The 19,818-nt window shown below is 33.5% G+C and overlaps 3 protein-coding genes across 3 annotated transcripts; 2 read left to right on the top strand and 1 right to left on the bottom strand.

The window, feature by feature from the left end:
• Positions 1–1,625: 1,625 nt before the first annotated feature.
• On the bottom strand, positions 1,626–2,764 carry LOC108841602 (protein RADIALIS-like 3). Its single transcript, XM_018614350.2, has 2 exons — positions 2,382–2,764; positions 1,626–1,792 (listed from the first exon to the last, which is right to left on the bottom strand). Exon 1 carries the CDS (start codon positions 2,641–2,643, stop codon positions 2,404–2,406), a length of 240 nt encoding a protein of 79 aa, XP_018469852.1. The 5' UTR covers positions 2,644–2,764; the 3' UTR covers positions 1,626–1,792; positions 2,382–2,403.
• Positions 2,765–8,883: 6,119 nt separating this feature from the next.
• LOC108841599 (U-box domain-containing protein 5) lies at positions 8,884–11,767 on the top strand. Its single transcript, XM_018614348.2, has 4 exons — positions 8,884–9,226; positions 9,301–9,486; positions 9,578–9,685; positions 9,759–11,767. The coding sequence occupies exons 1-4, from the start codon at positions 9,176–9,178 to the stop codon at positions 11,616–11,618; spliced, it is 2,205 nt and encodes a 734-aa protein (XP_018469850.1). The 5' UTR covers positions 8,884–9,175; the 3' UTR covers positions 11,619–11,767.
• Positions 11,768–12,046: 279 nt separating this feature from the next.
• On the top strand, positions 12,047–14,839 carry LOC108841588 (pheophytinase, chloroplastic-like). Its single transcript, XM_018614336.2, has 8 exons — positions 12,047–12,242; positions 12,857–13,219; positions 13,297–13,416; positions 13,502–13,640; positions 13,718–13,888; positions 13,960–14,203; positions 14,284–14,375; positions 14,468–14,839. The coding sequence occupies exons 2-8, from the start codon at positions 13,123–13,125 to the stop codon at positions 14,748–14,750; spliced, it is 1,146 nt and encodes a 381-aa protein (XP_018469838.1). The 5' UTR covers positions 12,047–12,242; positions 12,857–13,122; the 3' UTR covers positions 14,751–14,839.
• The last annotated feature ends 4,979 nt before the right edge of the window (positions 14,840–19,818 follow it).

Raw genomic sequence — 19,818 nt, 5'->3', positions numbered from 1 at the left:
AGATTGTTTGAAACTTGTGACTAAATTTTGTTCGCCAGGCCCACGAGACAAAAAATATTCGTACGATTCCGTTTGTTTACTTCATTGGTAATACGTAAGCTATAATTGCTCTTTAAACACTGATTTAAATTACAAGAAAATATTCCACAATCCACATTCATATAATTAACACTACCAAATACTGAATTTACTTGAATATTCTCGATGGTATTACTAAAAAAACACACCATTTAAGTTAGTGGACAAAAGGATTATTCGAACGTACGTACTTGCGGATTTATAAGTTAACAAATACTAATGATAATATTCCACTGCCTTATTGTATTTTTAAGAAAAAAATATAATCCACTTAATTGTACTATATTTTAATTTATACCTAACCAGTATTTATTATTAGTCCCTTTCCATTGTATTTGTTGAACAATGGCTCAGTGTTCGAGACTTCGAGTTCAAAAGATGATTTTTTTTTTTTGTGTCTAGGCATGGTTTAAATCGAACAAACTACGAAATGATCTTCTTTTAACTGTTTTAAACGATTCCAACCACACCATTTTGTTCTAGATCAACACTTTAATTGTTAAATTTATAGTGATCTAGTTTTTCATTATGTTTTGTATGGGTCGCAGTTCTGTGCCGGGAATATAATACAAAACATGCGGTGTGAAGGTAAGATATTGCAGAATATTATCCTTCTTTTTCAGATAAAATATAGTACTTTGTACCTTTTTATTCTCTTAAACTAATTTAAATTTAAAACTATAGGAGTGAAATGAATAATTCCAATTCTTCGTCATGGTTCATATGGGTTGCAATTTTGCGACGTATGTAGATTATACAAGGCATGTGCTCTAAAATATTACAAAAAAGCGATATATACCTCAATTTTCTTTGAGAAAATGTATACATATTACTTACCTTTTTGTTATGGGACAAACGAATAATACCCAAGTTTGACAAAAGGTCAAAAGGTGTATTAGCTCAACTGTGAACTTCTTATCTTGACTTTTACTTTTACTTTTGGTGTAAAACTTGTAGGTTTTTTTAATAGTAGGTTTAATTCTTAACATTTTTGTTACTTTTCCTTTTCACTCTTTTTAGTAGTCGTTTATGTCAATTGTGAACGCTATGCTGTTCCTGCGTTCCTATATTTATTTATTTTACACAGTCAAAATTAATACATTGCACCATTCTTGTGACAATTATATTATGATCACTGTAAGATTTAATATATTTTTGGGGGACATAAGGACGCGTGTTATGATCACTCTAAGATTTAATATAACTCGATATTCAAATTATGATCACTGTAAGATTTAATATAAGTCGATATTCAAATTATATGCCATGCAAAAAAGTTTTTCGGGAGGACGCGTGTATCCCATGAGAACCAAACGAAAACCATCCACCATAGATTAATCTGTCTACGAAAGTAGCTTTCTCTAATTTTCTATTTAATGATCACCATTAACTACGCGCCAGAACGGCGATGTGAGTGCAAAAGTGAATTCAAATTATGTTCCGAATCGTTAACTCGATCTTGTTTGTTTGTTGGATTATGTATGATTTGTATGATATTAAATAGAGTTCCGGCGAAAAAGTTTTTTTTTTTTTTTTGTAAACTAAAAGAGTTGGTTCATGTGAAACTCACGTTGATTCATTAATATTAGCATGAAAGCAGAAAATTCTTACATAAGTCATATATATAAAACACAATAGACGTAAATACATTTTATATATCTTTGTTTAGATGCTCTCTGTTTGTTTCTGGTTTTGGAACCATGTTCAGAGGAACCTGCAATACATATACAAAATCGAGATGAAATTAGCAGTTAAAGACTAAAAGAGGTAGATACTAAAATTAAGCAAGCATATTGGTAACTTACATAATTTAGGCAAGAGTAAAATTAAGCAAGCATGGAGGTTTTTGCAAAGGTAAAGACAAGAGACAGGGGAGATGTTATCATCATGTGTGACTGAAATGTTTTTTTCTAAAAGGCAAAAAAAAAGATTTCAACGAATGTATTCTATGAATATAATAGTAACAAGCATGGAGATACTAAAAAAAAGCATGGAGATACTGTCCTAATGATCAATTTTAAGAACTTGACAAAACGAGCTTTCGTATTTCTCTGTTAGTAGATTTGCTTGTTGGCCCCACTTTCAGAAGTTGGGACAGTTTATAGAAATGGGAAACAAACAAACAGTGGTGTTTACTATTTGATCATTAAGATATATTATTTTCATTTTATTGTATGATTGGTCTGAAATAAGCAGATCTAGGTAGGCAGTGAAACAAGATAAGCACATAAGAACACAGATATTGCATGTCTACTCTATAAGATAATGTCTTTTGCATATTAATAGATAGGTGTGATCTGCACCTTTTTGGTAGCTTAAATGCTTTCAGTTTCCATTTGAACGGTAAGTAGGATGCGGATAACGCCCTAACTCAATGTCATTGATATCCCTTACGAGGAGCTCGTAGTGTCTCCTTACTTCTTCAGCTGATTTCCCACCAACTGCTCTAGCAACGTGAAGCCAACGGTCAGGAGTGTCCTGGTCATATGTAGCCAAAGCCCTTTCAAATAATTTGTTCTCCTTAAATGTCCAAGAAGTGTTAGAACTCATGGAGTTGGAAGCCATTTAGTAAAAGATCGAAAAGAGTGTTTCGAAAATGGGAATCTGGTCTCTTCCTAGGGAGTAAAAGAAGTATGATGGATGTATGAGTTGATGAATAGAGGAGTTGATTTGGTTAGTTGAGAGAGTGAGAAGCTCCTTATATATAGGAAGGAGAAAAGCATGGTGTGGGGTTAATCCAATTGGACGAATATATACTTTGAAGAGTTACTATTTGTTTTAGCAACCAGCATAAAGTTGTAGAGAAGGTACATGATTGTGAAACAATCCAATGAAATCTGAGATTCCTTGCCCATGCAATATAAAAAATATAAGCGGCTTCCTTCATCCATTGTTTACAGTAAAGAAAAAAAGATATAAGAGGTTACTAGCCGTACAGTAGAGACTAATGCAGTAACCATGCTTAATACCTCTTTAAGGCTTTTGATGTGATCTAACATTATTAGATTATAGCATCCGATGCTTATTATTAACACATGAGATTGTTAGATTATGTTTGATACTTTCTTGTGATTTCCATCCATTTTGATTTTTTAGTTTGTTTGTATGATTGATAGGTTCTCTAGTGATATGTCTTTTCAAATAGTCCAAGACATATATAGTCATAAAACAAACACCATCTCACTACTTTCACGGATTCGTGCAATTCTTGTTCTCTTGGTTCTTATAACAATTTTGGTAATGTAATCATATGAGTGATCTTTATTACATATTGGCTCGTGTGGAGCATCTGTTGAGAAGGACACACAGACCCGTGCAGGCCTCAGTAATGAGTAGTGAATATCAAACAAACATACATATATATATGCGTATATATAATTATATATATGTGTCTTGATGCTCTCAAGTAGCTTTAGCTTTAAATTATATTCCTCCAATGAGAAGACAGATATCAGACAGAGTGCATTATAATACTAATTAAGAAGTAATTTGGCTTAATAATGAGAGACTAAAGTCCTCCAAAACATGTTCATCTTGGACCCTGACCACAAAAACATTCTGTGAAAACCATAACAACCGAACCTAGTAAGGTTCGGTAATATTGATATCGTCATTGAACCACTTAAAAACATTATTTTTTTTTATTCGAAGAATCTTTGCTTTGCCCATCGTTACCAATAACAGGATAAAAAATTGGTTGATTTTCAAACCTAAGTAAACTTGAGCAACTGCTTTTCTTGCAGACCATTCTTTTTGTAAGAATTCCATGCGTTTGCGCTTTTTTGTTTTATTTATAAAACGTAGATACAAAACTGTAAAGCATGGTGATGGATGTAGAACTAAATACTTTTTCCTTTTTCCATATATGAAATATATTTTATCAACCATAATAAATTTGTTTTAAGAAACTGCTTACATAAATTCTGTAAATAAGTAAGTTAAATATCAATTAATTTTTTCCCATGCAACGGTTAAGAAATAGAACTATGAGAGTTAGAATAAAACACATCAACACAATTTACTTTTAGTTTCTATATCAAAAGATTTCAACTTTTTATCTTTTAATATATAGATGAAATATATTAACAGAAGTCATGCATCAACCACGAGAATGGTTAGTGAGAAAAAAAAACAGCACCTTTTTGAAGATACTCAGGTGTTCTTGTTTATATTTTTAACATTTGAGTGGCAGTACAAGTGGAAAAAATCCAAATCTTGGGAAGATCTCGTCGATGTAGCGACGACATATGCGCCTTAACGCATCTTCTGCTCCTTTGTTTTGGACATTGTTTAACTTCTCTTATTCCTCTCCACTAACTTATTGTATGTATCCACATTCTTATAATTGTTACCATCTAACTCTTCTTAATGCATTATAAGAAATATATATATGTATATAAAATAGCAAAATATTAAGATATGGACTGTATTTCTTCTACAACTTTTTATAAAATATCTTTTCTAGTAGTACTCTTTCTAAGATTTGTGATAAAACATTCTTTTGGATGATACTCCTCCTTTCAACTTCACTTGCCCACTAAACAACTTGACCTACCGTCAATTTTACGCTTCATTGCTTGAGGTAAGCAAGCACTCATATTAGTTACTATTCCATTATGAACGTCGACTAACAATTGCTGCTTCAGAAATTTCAAAAGAATAAGCTTCAGTTCTTTTCTGTCTTCTTTGGTCTGATCATTTGATTGTGTAGGAACCTTTGTGCTCAAAGTCTGTTGAGGTAGGATTCTTTTTGAACGGTCATGTTATGGCAGGTTAACTCTTATATGAGCCGGTTTAAACAACCATAATTTGTATAGACTCAAAAGTTAAATGTGGTTCGCTTCTAGATAGACTTGAGCTGGTCAGTGGGCACACGTATTCAGCTCGCCATAAATTTTCTTCTATAGTAAAGACCAGTTGTTTTTAAAAAGAACAAAAAAAACGAACAAATGAAGTTATTTTGATCTATAGTGGATCAGTGAGCTAAATATTAGGATTTGAATCATAAATCCGACCCTCATGAAATGATGAAAATAAATAAAAATAAAGTCGCAATTAATAGCCTTTAGTTACCTGAGGAGCTTCATGGATCATGTTTTAAGCAACGTAAAACCTGCAGTAAAATCTTCAAAGCATCACTAATATACCAAAAAATCAACACCAAATGATTTAGTTCGATCTCTTGATATTTGAGTATCATCAGAATTATATCGTGTGTATTAACCTTGCTCTTCTTTAATCGTTTCATGAAGGCCGAATTTGATTTACAATTCTTAATTCAAGACCGTTCAATATATACAAATAATATTGTCGTTGTCTCAGTCTAAGTCTAGAGGCTGGTGACAAATTCTTTTACTTCTTTATTTGATTAGATTCCGATATTATTTACCTGATTCCTTTTGAAATTGGCCACATTTGTGTAAACCTCCATTTAACTTCTTTTTTTTTTTTGCTAAGACTTTGTTTTGTTACTTTCTTTCGGGGGTTAAATACAAAGAAATATCATGGTGGCGCTTAAATATATGGAGGCACAAAATTAAGTGCAAAAGGAATTTTCACTAGTTAACACATATGTTCCCAGAATCCAAATATTTTGATGTCATCATAAACATCTTCCGAACCTTAACTTTAGTTTCTGAGGATAAAATGTATTTAAAAAATCATTCAATTTGCTTCCTGACTGAGCATGGAACTGTCCGGAGAAGACTAGTTTGGCTACAATATTGTATGTAAACTAAACTCCATCAATCTTATAACACACTAAAAATCGAGATACACTTTCTCAAAAGAAAATTGAGATACATGCAAAACGAAATTTTAAGTTGTTTTGTAACGGAAATCTTATACGATTTTTTAATACTAACATCTGATGAAATAATTTTCCTAAGTGATCAATGTTACAAGAGAGAAACATGAGAATAACTGTCTGCTAATATAAGATCGTCTAAGGGTTCGGAAAAACATAACACGATTTCGAAGAAAAATCTCATACCATTTATAACGATGAGGTCAGTATCAAGCCATGGGCTCAATCTAACATGCGAAGATGGCTAACATATTGTTTTCGATTAAATTTTTCAAATTCCAACATCTTTGCATTTTATATTTCAGAAAAACATCACTGTGTTTTGAATTTTTTTTAGGATCATCCAACTTGTAATTTATAGCATCCATCGCTACGTATATTTGCGCAGGAGCTTAGCTTATTCAAAATCTACTATAAATGGGCTTGAGGTCCATTCGTTATTAAGTTGGGCATTGTAGAAATAGCTATTACTCTTCCGTTCATTTTTCTTACAGCAGTGTCTACCTCTTCCTTCGCTGTGCTTATTTGTATACTAGTTTACGTTGTGCTTTCTTCTTTTAGGCCACGTTATTTACCTAATGCATGGTAATATTTTTTTTTATCTTTTAGTGTAAAATGGAGTCAATTTGCTGGAAACCCCAAATAATTTGTAAAATTAGGTAAATGCACATGGGACAACTTTGCTCTCGAGCAATAAAGTACCATTGTATGAGATTTGAGGCATTCCCTTAAATATGGAGAAAGCTGTGTATAGAAGATGCAAATTCCCTAAAATGAAAACATGACAAACGCATCTCATCGAATCATAATTTATAATATTTTTGGCTGATCTCTTCGTATGTGTGTTATAACATTTTTGGTCAATTGTCTAAAAATGTTTTAAAATGTTCTAGAAAAGACGCTTGCGCGTTAAAATGTACTTTCATCTAACCTATCTATAGACAATTGACCATAAAAAAAAAATCTAACCTATAGAGCTATTGGATATTTATTTCTACGCCCAACTCTTACCGTGTGCCATACCTAACCAAAACCTACAAAATAATCGAACTTAATTATCATACGGGCGAAAGAACATCCCAAGGATTAATTTGATATATTATCTAAAGCGATTGGAAATTAATTAAACCATCTTTTGTTGTGAGGATGAGAGTAGTTGTCGCTTGTCAATGAGTAGGTGGAGCCGATCATATTATACGCTTTGGGATAGCATATATAGTTTACCAAATAGTTGACTAGACCTAAAATTTCCCTAAGTAGCGTAACCTACTGCTGTTTTATTGGTCGAAATTAATAAACTGGATCTTTGTTTCTTTGCTACAAAAAAAGATTAACAAACTGGATAACCCTTCTCTACCATATTTTAATTCATTTGTCATTCATAAAATCCAGATAATATACGTTTTCTAAGAAACTAATTCAGACTTTAGGTTAGAGACTCAGCCTAAAAGCTCTCAAGCATGTTACATCAGAAAACAAATTCTTTTTCTTGATTTGGCCAATAAGAAGCATGCAATGCATTCACACAGAGACATTGATGTTGTGTCCATATTACGATACACCTTTATCAAATCGAAAACAAATAAACACCCATCCTTCTTCTTTTTCTTTGCTACGAGGAAGACATCATAATTTTAAAACTCATGATTTTTCTACTACCAACCACTGACAATATTGTTAACCATCATCTATCATCAAGTTTAGTAATATTCTCTAAAGTTAACTCTAGATAAACCCAAGATAACAGTCTTTGAAATTTCAGTGCTTGAATAATTTTTCTACATTATTATTATAATTTATTCAGCTAAATTTAGTTACTATACTACTACTAGTATAAAGAGATTATCATAAATTATCATGAGCTATATTATTCATCACCTACAATTTCATTTAGAAAAAAATATCTCAACTTACCCGTTGGCATTTAGCAGGTGGAAGAAGAATAAAAGGTAGACCAGTCAATGGAATGCGACGAACAATTCCAAAGTCACAATAATTTGCGTTTGCGAAGGTTGTGGTCATAAGAAAGTATTCTATCTCACTAATCGAATGTGATGTGATTATATCCACTCTTCTATGTTGTCAGTATTTTAGTCTCATCGTAAGGGTAATTGAACAAACTAAATTTCCCACAAATTTCGGATTGACGTCAAGCTGTTTTTTTTTATAACACAAAAATATTTCGCAGTTGCAATTATCAAAGCTACACAACAGATCTACTCTATCAAAAACTGACATTATTAGCACGTCTTGTTTGTAATGATATTTTACAGTATGTATAGTTTATTAATGAGTGACTAAAGATATCTAAATGACGTATTAGCTTTACTAAATTATGGGTGTTTTTTTTTTGAAAAAAAAAAAATTATGGGTGGTTTTGAATACATCTATTGGTGATAGGGTAGATTTCTTTTTGCATGGAGCCACCCTGGGACCCAATTGTAGTGATAATATGTTTTGTTTTCTTTTGTTCATTTTGACAAGATTGTATGATGCAAACAAATACAAAAATGTATGATGCAATCGAATAAACCAAAAAATGTGAAACGACCCAACTTGAACGTAATGCTTATATATGACAATTAACACTACTTATCTATTAATTTGCAATAAAAAGTAATTTGAATAAGTACGGTTGAAAAAGAGTTTGTTTTATGCGCATATTGACACTTTACAAACAAAGGTGCATTTGACATCATAGAATTTATAGTTTACTTAATCTCTATCCACCATGAAATAGTAAGGTAAATATAACCAAGATTTACTTAAACACCATAAATATATCAAAAGCACTAGCAAAAAAAAAACAATCTTAGTTACATCGCGATCAATCTCTATCAGAAGTTTCCTATTCTGTAGGGCAAAAATAAATAGAAAAGAAAAAAGCGATAAAAAGTTATGTAAATCACTACAAAAAATATAAAATGTGTGTTGCATGGGTTGACCTGACTATTACGAGCACTAAGACCTCGTCCTTTCAATTTCGTCTGCGCTTGACACGGCACTCTCACGATGTTAAACAATCCCCTTTGGACCTAAACGCGGTCACTTAGAATCAGTCACAGCCCAATTATTGTTTGTCCTATTTTAATTCGAAAGCTCAACGATTTAAACTCGGCCGTCATTCACCAAAAGCTGTTACTTTAACACTCGCAGTTTCTGTTTCTTTTCTCTCTTCTCTTCCCTAAGAGGCCAACTCATATCATATCATTTTTATCCAAAAGATTCAAAAATATTTCTTCTCTTTTATATGTTTATCAAACTTGCAGAATTGAGAAACGTGTTGTTTAGATGGGAATTAATATCCCTCAACGGATAGAGAAGTTGCCTCATTCCTACAAGGTTGGTTTCAAGAATCTCTTTTATTTTATCTTTTTTTTGTCTGTAATAATATTTTTGATCTTACTCTGTTTCAGATGCATTCTTCCATGTGCTTAGAGTTAAAGAACTTAGTTGATAGGGTCATGAGAATCTTTCCTGATATAGAAGATGCTCGACCAGGGTCCTCCACAGGGATACATACTCTATGTTTGATCAACAAAGCTTTGGAGAAAGCTAAGCTGCTTCTCCAGTACTGCAGTGAATCCAGCAAACTCTACATGGTTTGTTCCTCTCACATTATCTTAAGCTAAACTCTTTGCAAAAAATATAAACAAAATAATTTTTTTTTTTTGCAAATGTACATTATTTCAGGCAATAACAGGAGATGCTATACTCTTAAGAGCTTGTAGAGCCAAAAAGTTATTAGAGCAAAGCTTAAGTGACATCAGAAGCATGGTACCTACTGTTTTGGCTACTAAGGTTTGTGTAGCAAACTATGTTTCTTTTTTTCTATGATAAATGCAGAATCACTAATAAGAGTTTTGCTTTGCAGATAACTCATGTAGTCCAAGATCTTAGGTCAACTGTGTTGGCTCTAGAATCATCTGAAGAAGATGCTGGTAAAGCTATTAGAGAGCTCATGCAACGGAGCACAACCTCCTCTGTTTCTTCTGATGAGGTCAGAGATTTCCAATATGCAGCACTGAAGCTCCAGCTTTCAACACCTGAGGCCATTGTGCTTGAGAGAAGATCCCTGAAGTCACTCTTCTCGAAACTAGGCGAGTGTGAAGTGAACAAGAGACAGATTCTGAAGTACCTTGTCTGTCTTTTGAAGAAGCATGAGAAGATCATCTGGAGAGATCACAAAGAGATCTCTTTCACACAGATTCAGCCTGTGAATCATTCTGTGTGTGTTAGTGCTGCGGAAGCAGGGTGTTCTGAGGAACACAACGCTACACTTCCTGAGAATTTTAAATGCCCACTTTCTCTTACCGTCATGTATGATCCTATCATCATCTCCTCAGGCCACACTTTTGAGAGGATGCAGATTCAGAAATGGTTTGATGAAGGCAATGAGACATGTCCTAGATCAAGAAGGACACTAGATGACTTCACAATGAAGCCAAACGTAGCCATGAAGGAACATATATCAAAGTGGTGCTCCAAGAACGGTCTTGATGTTCAAGATCCAGCAACAAAGCACACAAGGTCTTCCCACAATCTTGACTTCTCCATAGCTAGTTTTGGAAGCTCTCTGTACAATCTTGACTTCTCGAGTAGGGACTTCAGCTCAAGCTTTTCAACTGATTCACCTTCCTACTCTAAGATGTCAAAGGGCGGTTACTTCATGCCAATGCAGACCATAGATTCTGAGTCAGGAACTGAAGTCACAGACTCTAGTCAAAGCGAGGTGGAGATAGAGCCTTTATGTGAACTCACCAAGCTTCCATGGGATGCTCAGGTCAAGACCATTCAAGATGTAAGAAAACGTTTTGAGCACAACTCTAGAGCTTTTCAGTCTATGTCACCGAGTAAGTTTCTTGAGCCACTTATCACGTTCTTGAAGAATGCTGCTGGCACCAATGGAGACATAATAAAGAGTGGGTTGGATTTGCTGTTCACTTTCCTCAGTGGAAACAGAAGGGCTATAGAGGCCTTGGAAGAAGACGTGTTTGAAACGTTATCTATTTTTCTAGGGTTTGAGTTATTAGTAGCTGAAGAAGCTCTCAATGTACTTGAGGTTCTCTCTAACCAGCCGCATAGTCTCTCCAAGATAACTTCATCAGGCTCCCTCTCTTCTCTTTTGAAGATGGTCGAGTCTGGAGCAGAACATCTCCAAGAACAAGCTATGATCACACTCAAGAACCTCTCCACAAGCAATGAGATTTGTCTGGAAATGGTAACTCTCGGTTTCGTTCAGAAGCTCACATCTTTCTTGCAACAAAGCGTATTCAGCAAACACTCCATCATCATTCTGAGGAACATCTGCAACACCGAGAAAGGCCGTGTTTGTGTAACCGAGACACCGAGTTGTTTAGCTTCAGTAGCTGAGTTGTTGGACTCAAGTGTGCCAGAGGAGCAAGAGAATGCAATCTCCATCCTGTTACAGCTATGTGTGGAGAAGATAGAGTATTGCAACCTTGTTGTGAGAGAAGGTGTTGATATTTATCCATCTCTTTTCTTGATATCAAACAATGGAACAGAGGAAGCTAAGGTGGGTGCGTCAGAATTGCTTAGAGCTCTTGAGGAAGTAGATTTCAACAGAGAAGAAGAAGAACCCCCAACTGCTACAGCTACTTCACAGATTGTTACTCCATCTATGCATCAAGAACCAATAATAACAACACCATCTCCAAAGAAATCTGGTCTATTTGGACTCAGTTTCTCAATTCTAAAGAAGAAGAAAAGATAGATTTAGTTAGGCTGTTTTTTTTTTAATTCTAACTTAGTTTACGGAAAGTTACAGATATTTTTTGTGGTTCTTGTCTTTGTTGATTTAGGTTTGTATATGTTGATACCAATCCAATGAGCCTCCTTAATGCAAGTGTAGTTGTAAGTGTAGTCCCAAAATCTTCAGAGAAAAACTCAGATGAATTTTCAACCAATAGACGAAGTACGGAGATAGACAGTAAAAGTAACCGTTTCACTTTTCACTAAGTGAAGCTTCGATTAATGCAAGTGTAGTTGAAAGTTGTACGCCAACTAACTGTGACAGTAAAAGTAAACGTTACAATTCTCAAAAAAGTATAACGGCTATATCTTTTATTTTTGGTAAAAGTTACCGTTATATCTCTACTCTATAAATACAACACACACAAACACCAAAACTTTCATTCTTCTCAAACAATATCGTCAAGACAACTAAAATCAGTATATCCCTTCTTTCTTTCTTCGCCGCAACAAAACACCCCCTCAGCATGGTTTTAGTCTCTTCTATGTTCCAGGTCTCTTGGTTCGCAGATTTTGTGGACTGTAATAATCATTCTCATCAACGAACGACGAATGACACAATCACCAAAACCTCCTCTTTCTTTTGGTATCATCTCTTCTCTCTTCCTTTCTCTTTTCTGGCTCTTTTTTTTTTTAATTTCTCCTATTAGTGATTTTCAAGCCTTTTGTAATTTATTTATTTACTCTTTTCTCCATTTACATATATTTTTCTAAAGATTTTTAATATAGAGGATAACTTTTTCTAAATCGTTTTTTAAATAAAATATATTAAAACATTTTTATGGTTCATTAGAAAAGTTTAGTTGCATAATCTAAAACTTAGAGATATCATGTTTTTGAGAATTGGCCTTCCATCAAAATAAAGAAGAACAAATAGTACAGCCCATTTACATGATTAGGTCACCAACCCAAATTAAAAAGATACAACATTTTAAAAGCCCAGCCCAGTAAACATCAGGGGAAGAAATCAGATCAGTTTGCAACATTTTAGAGTTAATCATGTTCTTTTTGTTTTTCACAATATGTTAATCTAATTTTCTAATTGATTTTTAGAGGTTTTTTCATGTGTTTTCATATTAATCTAGATATTTTTTGTATGATTAGTTAGAAAAGTTTAATTTCACAATGTAAAACTAGTCGAACGTATATTTTGTCATGGTTTTGAGTATATATGACTGAGGGATCTACTTGTTGTTGCAGAGATTGCACATTATACCGTCCGGTTAAGATAATTCGAGATTACCGGGTTTTACTGCTAAACCAATAAAATATCAATTTCCGTAAACACTCTGTCTCGTATAGAAGGTTCGATTTGTCTGGCTCAGGCGTCGCCACAACTCTCTCTGAAGTTCACCCACACACACTCGGTGCATCTTTTTAGCTCACAAGAATTATTCTGAGACATATGTTTCTCATTGTCCGCTTGGTAACATAGTTTAAGGTTGTTTTTCTGTGAGAATCAACCGATGTCGGCTTCATGCGCTGTAACACCGTCTGTTAGAACAGAACTATTCAGCTCATTATCTAAAAGTCCCACCTTCCCTGCTCAAACTCGTCGACCAAGTAAGCTTTTTAAAACAACACCTTTCATCAGATTAAGCTTGAATCTCATTAAAAGTTTTGATCTTTTTGCAATGAAGGTAACAAATGTGAAATCAGCAGAAGGGGTTTTGCAGTGAGAGGAGGGATCGTTGCTTCTGGAGTTTCAGTCATGGGCACTCCTCCTTCACCACCATCAGCTGCTTCTCAGCCAATTCAAGGTTTGAAATCTGGAAGCTTTAATGTTAAAGATTGTGGCTTTTTGGCTTCTTCTCTCTTTAATTGGGATGATGATTCTTTTTTTAGGTGGGGAGAGATTAGCTTTTAAGCCAGAAGGATATAACTTTTGGGAATGGAGAGGTCACAAGATTCATTATGTGGTTCAAGGAGAAGGCTTGCCTCTTGTTCTTATTCATGGCTTTGGTGCTTCTGTCTTTCACTGGAGGTAACATACTAACATCCAAATCATTTAGACTATGACTCTCTCTTGAATTGGGGACACTGAGACTGTAATTGTATTAGGTATAACATTCCTGAACTGGCAAAGAAGTACAAAGTGTACGCCTTGGACTTACTCGGTTTCGGATGGAGTGACAAAGCTCTCATAGAGTATGATGCCATGGTTTGGACTGATCAAGTTATTGACTTCATCAAAGAGATTGTCAAAGAGCCATCTGTTGTCGTTGGAAACAGGTAAAATTACTCTCTATCGCTCTTTTTTTTTGTCAAAATCCGTATAACTGAAACGAACTTTTTATGCACAGCCTGGGGGGATTCACAGCTTTGTCAGTTGCGGTGGGATTACCAGAGCAAGTCACAGGAGTTGCGCTTCTAAACTCTGCAGGACAGTTTGCATCCGAGAGTAGAAAGCAAGAGGAAGCTGAGGAGCCCTCCGCGTTAACCAAGTTTATAGTTAAGCCACTCAAAGAGATCTTCCAACGCGTGGTTCTTGGGTTCTTGTTCTGGCAAGCCAAGCAGCCTTCTCGTATCGAATCTGTCTTAAAGAGTGTAATGTCTTGCTGAGTGACTTTTTGTTAAATTTTCTTTAAAGTTTGTTACTTTTTGTACTCAAGTTTTCTTATTGCCAGGTGTACATAAACGCTGCTAACGTTGATGACTACCTCGTTGAATCCATTTCAAAACCTGCAACAGACCCAAATGCTGGAGAAGTATACTACAGGTAGTAGTACTACAAAACACCTACTCTGTTTTGATACACATAAAGGGACTAACCTAACTGTTGTTTTTTTGTTTGTTAAAAACGTCTTATAGGTTGATGACAAGGTTCTTAACGAACCAGAGTAGATACACTTTAGACAGTGTTCTAAGTAAGATGACTTGCCCGCTTCTGTTGCTTTGGGGAGATCTTGACCCGTGGGTTGGTCCTGCTAAAGCCGAGAAAATCAAAGCGTTTTACTCCAACTCATCCCTGGTGCACTTACAAGCAGGGCATTGTCCTCATGACGAAGTCCCTGAAGCTGTAAACGTAGCTTTGTTGGATTGGTTGTCTAATGTAGTTTCCAAACCATCCTCCCCTGAAGTCTCAGAGGTGTAAAGACTTTTTTTTTTTTAAAAGGAAGTATATAGTTTGTAAATACATTGTTACCTCTGCTTCTTGGATTATATAATTTGAGATTAAGCTGAGGATAATATGATCAGAATTATGATTTTACAACAATTATTTATACTATTGAAAGAAGATAAGAATCACTGAGTGATTTGAATAAAAGTGTGGATCTCTTAGTATGTCATTTTCATAATTTTGATTTATACAAAATTTATTAGAGGGTCCTATGATTATTACCTAAGCTGCTTTTTTTGTCAACACCTAAGCTAAAAAATATCTTGTCTTATTTTAAATGTAATAATTAGTTAAGAAATGGTCGTATGAATATTGAGTGCTGCCATTCCAAAGTGGCCAACATAAGGACCCCTCTCTTCTTTTCTTTAAATACTAGCATTTTAGTTTTTGAATTTCTGCCATTCCATTGATTTAAACTCAATAATGAGGAATTTAGTTTTTGAATTTCTTTGATTATTTGAACATTTTAATCTACAAAAAGTAGAATTAGTTGTTAACACACGATCATGCGAATGATTTTTAAATCCTGTAAAAATAGTAAAAACTGCGCGAGGCAAAATGTGAAAATTATTATTTATTTAGGTTGTCTGAATAAAATAACATTCAAAATCGTGTTAACCGGATACTTCAACATGAGAGATTTGTTCTCTTGCTTTATTTAACAGTTTCTTTAATTCTTTTGTTCTGTATGCATGAGTTTCAACATCTAAACATATAAAAGAGGAAAATAATTAATAGAATGTCCTCATCATAGCTTTACCATGTACTAATACAGACTAAAATCAAAAGAGAAGATTACGAAAAAAGAGAAAAGTGGTCCTAATCAATATTCAGATTGCTAAATTGTAGGCTGTACTGTGGGACAAAAGTGAAGGAATCCAATCAAGTTAGAGACGGAAAAGATGAAAAGAGGCTTAATATAAACCTAGTATTGGTCTTTATATAGATATTGTTAAACAAAACAATGTTATAATACACATTTATATACTTATAATCATATCGAACACGACCAGAGACAAATATATGCGTGTATCTTAAGTTAAAATTTAATACTATTTTCTCAATGATACATTTAAACCTCAGCTTGTTGGTCAAGATAGATATACGTATTATATTATTCTATCGCAGAAACGAAGCATACTTGAGAAAATATCCAATTTCATCTATAGTTTAAGCATGATATATATTAATCAAATGAAAATATAGTTAAAATAGTTGGATAACAGTTAAACATTCGAGATATTTAGTTGGCTAGACAAACTAGATCGATGTAATCATGTAACCATATGATTATCTCTATTGAACCCATTTATTTATAACCAACGCGTGTTGGCCTAGTGGTAAAGGAACTCCGGCTGGAGTGCCCGCCCTGGGTTCGATCCGCGTTGGCTACGCCTTCCAGACCACTTCGCGTAACCAGGGCCCTTAAGTGGAGGCTTAAAAATCCTGTAATGGCATGGGCTTAGGCCCGGTGGGCTAGTCGATCACGCTTAGTGGTCGGATACTGGATTATCAAAAAAAAAAAACCCATTTATTTATACTAGTGATTAATATGATACAATAATTTTAAGTACACCATAAATATGTTTATGATCTAGAAAATCGGAGTTAGTTTTAACTGTGAAGGTTTATACTTAATCAAATACACCGATCATGAGATTGTGCCGGTATGAATAAGTGAATCTTGTAAGTAGGGCAAGCATGGTTATCAGTTATTATCACCTTCATCATTATGTTCGGACCATAATGGTTAAGCACGTTTTCGTTTACGTTTTAATTTTGAACTTGTACAGACATTTAAGATAAGATTTATCTTACAGTTTTTTAATAAGGTTTATAACTAACATGTAGTTTTATCTTGCAACTATTTTTCTATATTGCAGAGGATTCATGCATGCTTTATTACAAGACACGAATCATAAGAAAGAAGGCGTACACGCGCACACGTTTACCTTTGCATTTAACATGCTAGTATTGAAATACAAATCAACCCGATTAATTGGATTCGAATGCAGTTAAGTATAGGCTGAATAAGAACTGAATAAAAAAAACATTAAGAAAACTAATCTTTGTTTTTTGAATTAGTCTCTAAACATTAAAACAAAGAAAAAAATTGCAAAACTAAAAGAGAAGACAGAGATGACTATCAACGGAGAAGACTACGTACCAAAAACAATTTGAAAACCTTACAAACTCGCTGATCCGACAATTTTAAACTATATAAAATCGGAACGTTGAGTAATCTTGTTTCATTTGTCAAAAAGTTGTTCGGTGTTATTAACTACTGGTTTTATGTTTTTGAATTCGTTTTGTCGTAACAGCAGTAATGTAATTAATATTCACTAGTATCATAATTCACAAAATAAATATATTAACTGATCACTAGTCATCATCCACATTAACTGATGCTGCATAACTCAACATGGAAAAAGCCAACTACCAAAATTTATGAAGAAAATAAATCGTTATATAAAAGCTTTCTTTTTAACTAGACCATCTGATTAAAAAATTATAGTCTATAAATTTGCTTTATTACAAATCAATAAATATAGCAAAGTCGATTATGAAAAATGTTTATAATTATTGAAAGCTGTAAAGTGTTTAAAAAACTTTTATCCAAATAGTGGATTATCGTCAAAATCAAAGAAAAACGGTACTATCGTCAAAATCAATATTATAAAGCCTTGTTAGATAATGATACATTTAAAGACAATAAATAAACATCGATATTGATTGGAAGAGGGCAACGTGCCAACGACGAGTAATAAATTAATAATCATATGAGTTGTCAACCAAAGATAGAATTCATTTAATAATGGATCAAATGAAATCATGCATGCCACGAAAAAAATCTCGTTATCGAGCGTGAACACCAAAACGTTACGCTAGTGATTGAATAGGTATGGATTCTAATTTATTAGGGTCATAAATCGTGTAATGAATATATGTGTGTATAAAAATATGAGTTATTCTTGGGTTCACCCCCTAGGGTGAACCTTTAGATTCACCAACCAATAGGATTCAAGTATTTTATATTTAATATTTTTTAAAAAAGTAAATAAAATATTGTTAAATTATATTATGTTTTCAAATAAATAGCTAAAAATAAATAAAAATAGTTGTAGTTGCAAAAATTTTTTTTAATAAAAACTCTAAACCCAAAATACTAAACCCTAAACCCTAAATACTAAACCCTAAACCCTTGAGAAACCCTAAACCCTTGGGTAAACACTAAACCGTTGGATGAATCATAGTTTTAAAAATTAAAAAAATCTTTTTTTTTCAATTATTACTATTTTGTTTATTTTTAGCTATTTATTTTAAAAACATAATATAATTTAACAAGATTTTGTTTCTTTTTTTTTTAAATATTAAATAAGAAATACTTAAATCCTATTGGTTGGTGAACCTAAAGGTTTACCTTAGGGGGTGAACCTAAGAATAAGTCTAAAAATATTGTATAGGTACCATATAATTGCGTCGCACTTAATTATTAGAGATGTGGTGTAATGAAATTATGAATTTCTATTTGCAAGAGACTATATATGATCGTGAGAAGAATACAAGTAAGAGCGCCTCTATATGATCTGGAGGGACGGTAGGCTGTCTTATTCTTGACATTACTCGCCTAATCTATTTTATGTTTATAACTACTTCAAGTGGCACTATTTTATGCTAAAATCCCGAGAAAACTACCACACCAACAGTCATTTTTCAGACTACTACTGCATTTGTCAGAACAGTTTTACGAATTACCAGCAGTGGCGGAGGTAGGTAATGAAGAGGGTGGTCAAATGACCCTGGTGAATTTTGTTGATTAACAAATTTTACATGTACTTTTTATTAAAAATTAAGAAAATGCTACAAACTTAGGGTGTATTGACCCATGCAATTTAATTAATTATCAATTTGACCCACCTAAAAGATTGGGCTGGCTCCTCCACTGATTACCAGTGATTCACTAGTGTTTTGAGTATGAATATAGCTTTAATTTTCTAGATTAAAATATGTCACAACTCAAGAAACCATTGGCGAGTTTTTTTCTAATGGTTAAAAACTACTACCAAATGCATAGCTATATATTACCGGCGCAAATGAAAGTTGTAGGCTTGTAGCCTAGTCCTCCTACTCGTTAACGCAATGAAAACGGTTTGCTAATACGTCATAAGAATTACAAAGAATAGTGTTACTAAATTAATAACACAAGTGCGTTACACATGTTATTCAGACGTTGGCAGGCGCAACCCTACCGTTTCTTCTTCTTACCACTTTCACCACATTTGTTTCCCTCTTGGGAACCCAATTTACTAGTTCATTTATTATTCTCTTTTTATTATTCTTTACGTTTTTGTCTTTATTTTATATAGCCTTGCAAAAAACGACACTTTATAAATACAGATGAATAGTCTAGTCCGGATAATCCAAGGTTCTCATACACATAAAAACAATGAGATTTCTGCGATCTGTAATTCAATTTCTAATCCTTGCTCTATTATTAAGAAGAAGGATATATGCAAACATTGTTACATGCAAAAAAGATGAAAAATATAGTGTGCTGCGACGGTCGGTCGGTCCCACTGGAGAAGAAGAAGTGACAACAACGAGCAGTCTGTATTTCCAATTTTACCCTTTTGCCTTTCGGTTCGCGCGTTTCACCTGACGCGCTTTTATCGGTTTCATCATTAATACTAATTATTAAAGTTTCAAATAATTCTTATTTTAAAGTTCTGTCAAAAAAATACTTAATTCGTTATTTAATAAGTCGTTGCCGTGCCGGCCGTTACGATTGCAGCAGCACGACTGTTTTCAGTATTTTTGTTTTAACATTTTTTTTTGTCAATGTTTTAACATTATTTAAAAGCATCATCAACAAGAACGGATGTCTCATCTATTTTTCATCCAGATTTTCATAAATATGATAATAAAACGAGGAAAGAGGTTAAAAATGCAGAAAATGTTTTAAAAAAAATAAAAATGGAAAAACTCTTTTAATATGTGTCAATATATAAATAGTTTTATTTGTCTCAAAAAATTAATCTGT

The sequence above is a fragment of the Raphanus sativus genome, chromosome 2 (genome assembly GCF_000801105.2).
Source record: "Raphanus sativus cultivar WK10039 chromosome 2, ASM80110v3, whole genome shotgun sequence".
Classification (NCBI taxonomy): domain Eukaryota; kingdom Viridiplantae; phylum Streptophyta; class Magnoliopsida; order Brassicales; family Brassicaceae; genus Raphanus; species Raphanus sativus.
The sequence above is the reverse complement of the archived record's forward strand: the minus strand, read 5'-3'. Positions and strand labels throughout refer to the sequence as shown.

What these genes read in the sequence shown, in the direction of transcription:
- LOC108841588 (XM_018614336.2), top strand. Translation starts at nt 13,123, where the DNA reads ATGTCGGCTTCATGCGCTGTAACACCGTCTGTTAGAACAGAACTATTC. An exon ending in TGCTTCTCAGCCAATTCAAG is followed by an intron (nt 13,417 to 13,501) that starts GTTTGAAATCTG and finishes TTCTTTTTTTAG; the next exon opens with GTGGGGAGAGATTAGCTTTT. An exon ending in GCTTCTGTCTTTCACTGGAG is followed by an intron (nt 13,641 to 13,717) that starts GTAACATACTAA and finishes TAATTGTATTAG; the next exon opens with GTATAACATTCCTGAACTGG.
- LOC108841599 (XM_018614348.2), top strand. Translation starts at nt 9,176, where the DNA reads ATGGGAATTAATATCCCTCAACGGATAGAGAAGTTGCCTCATTCCTAC. An exon ending in AGTTGCCTCATTCCTACAAG is followed by an intron (nt 9,227 to 9,300) that starts GTTGGTTTCAAG and finishes ACTCTGTTTCAG; the next exon opens with ATGCATTCTTCCATGTGCTT. An exon ending in CTACTGTTTTGGCTACTAAG is followed by an intron (nt 9,686 to 9,758) that starts GTTTGTGTAGCA and finishes TTTGCTTTGCAG; the next exon opens with ATAACTCATGTAGTCCAAGA.
- LOC108841602 (XM_018614350.2), bottom strand. Translation starts at nt 2,643, where the DNA reads ATGGCTTCCAACTCCATGAGTTCTAACACTTCTTGGACATTTAAGGAG.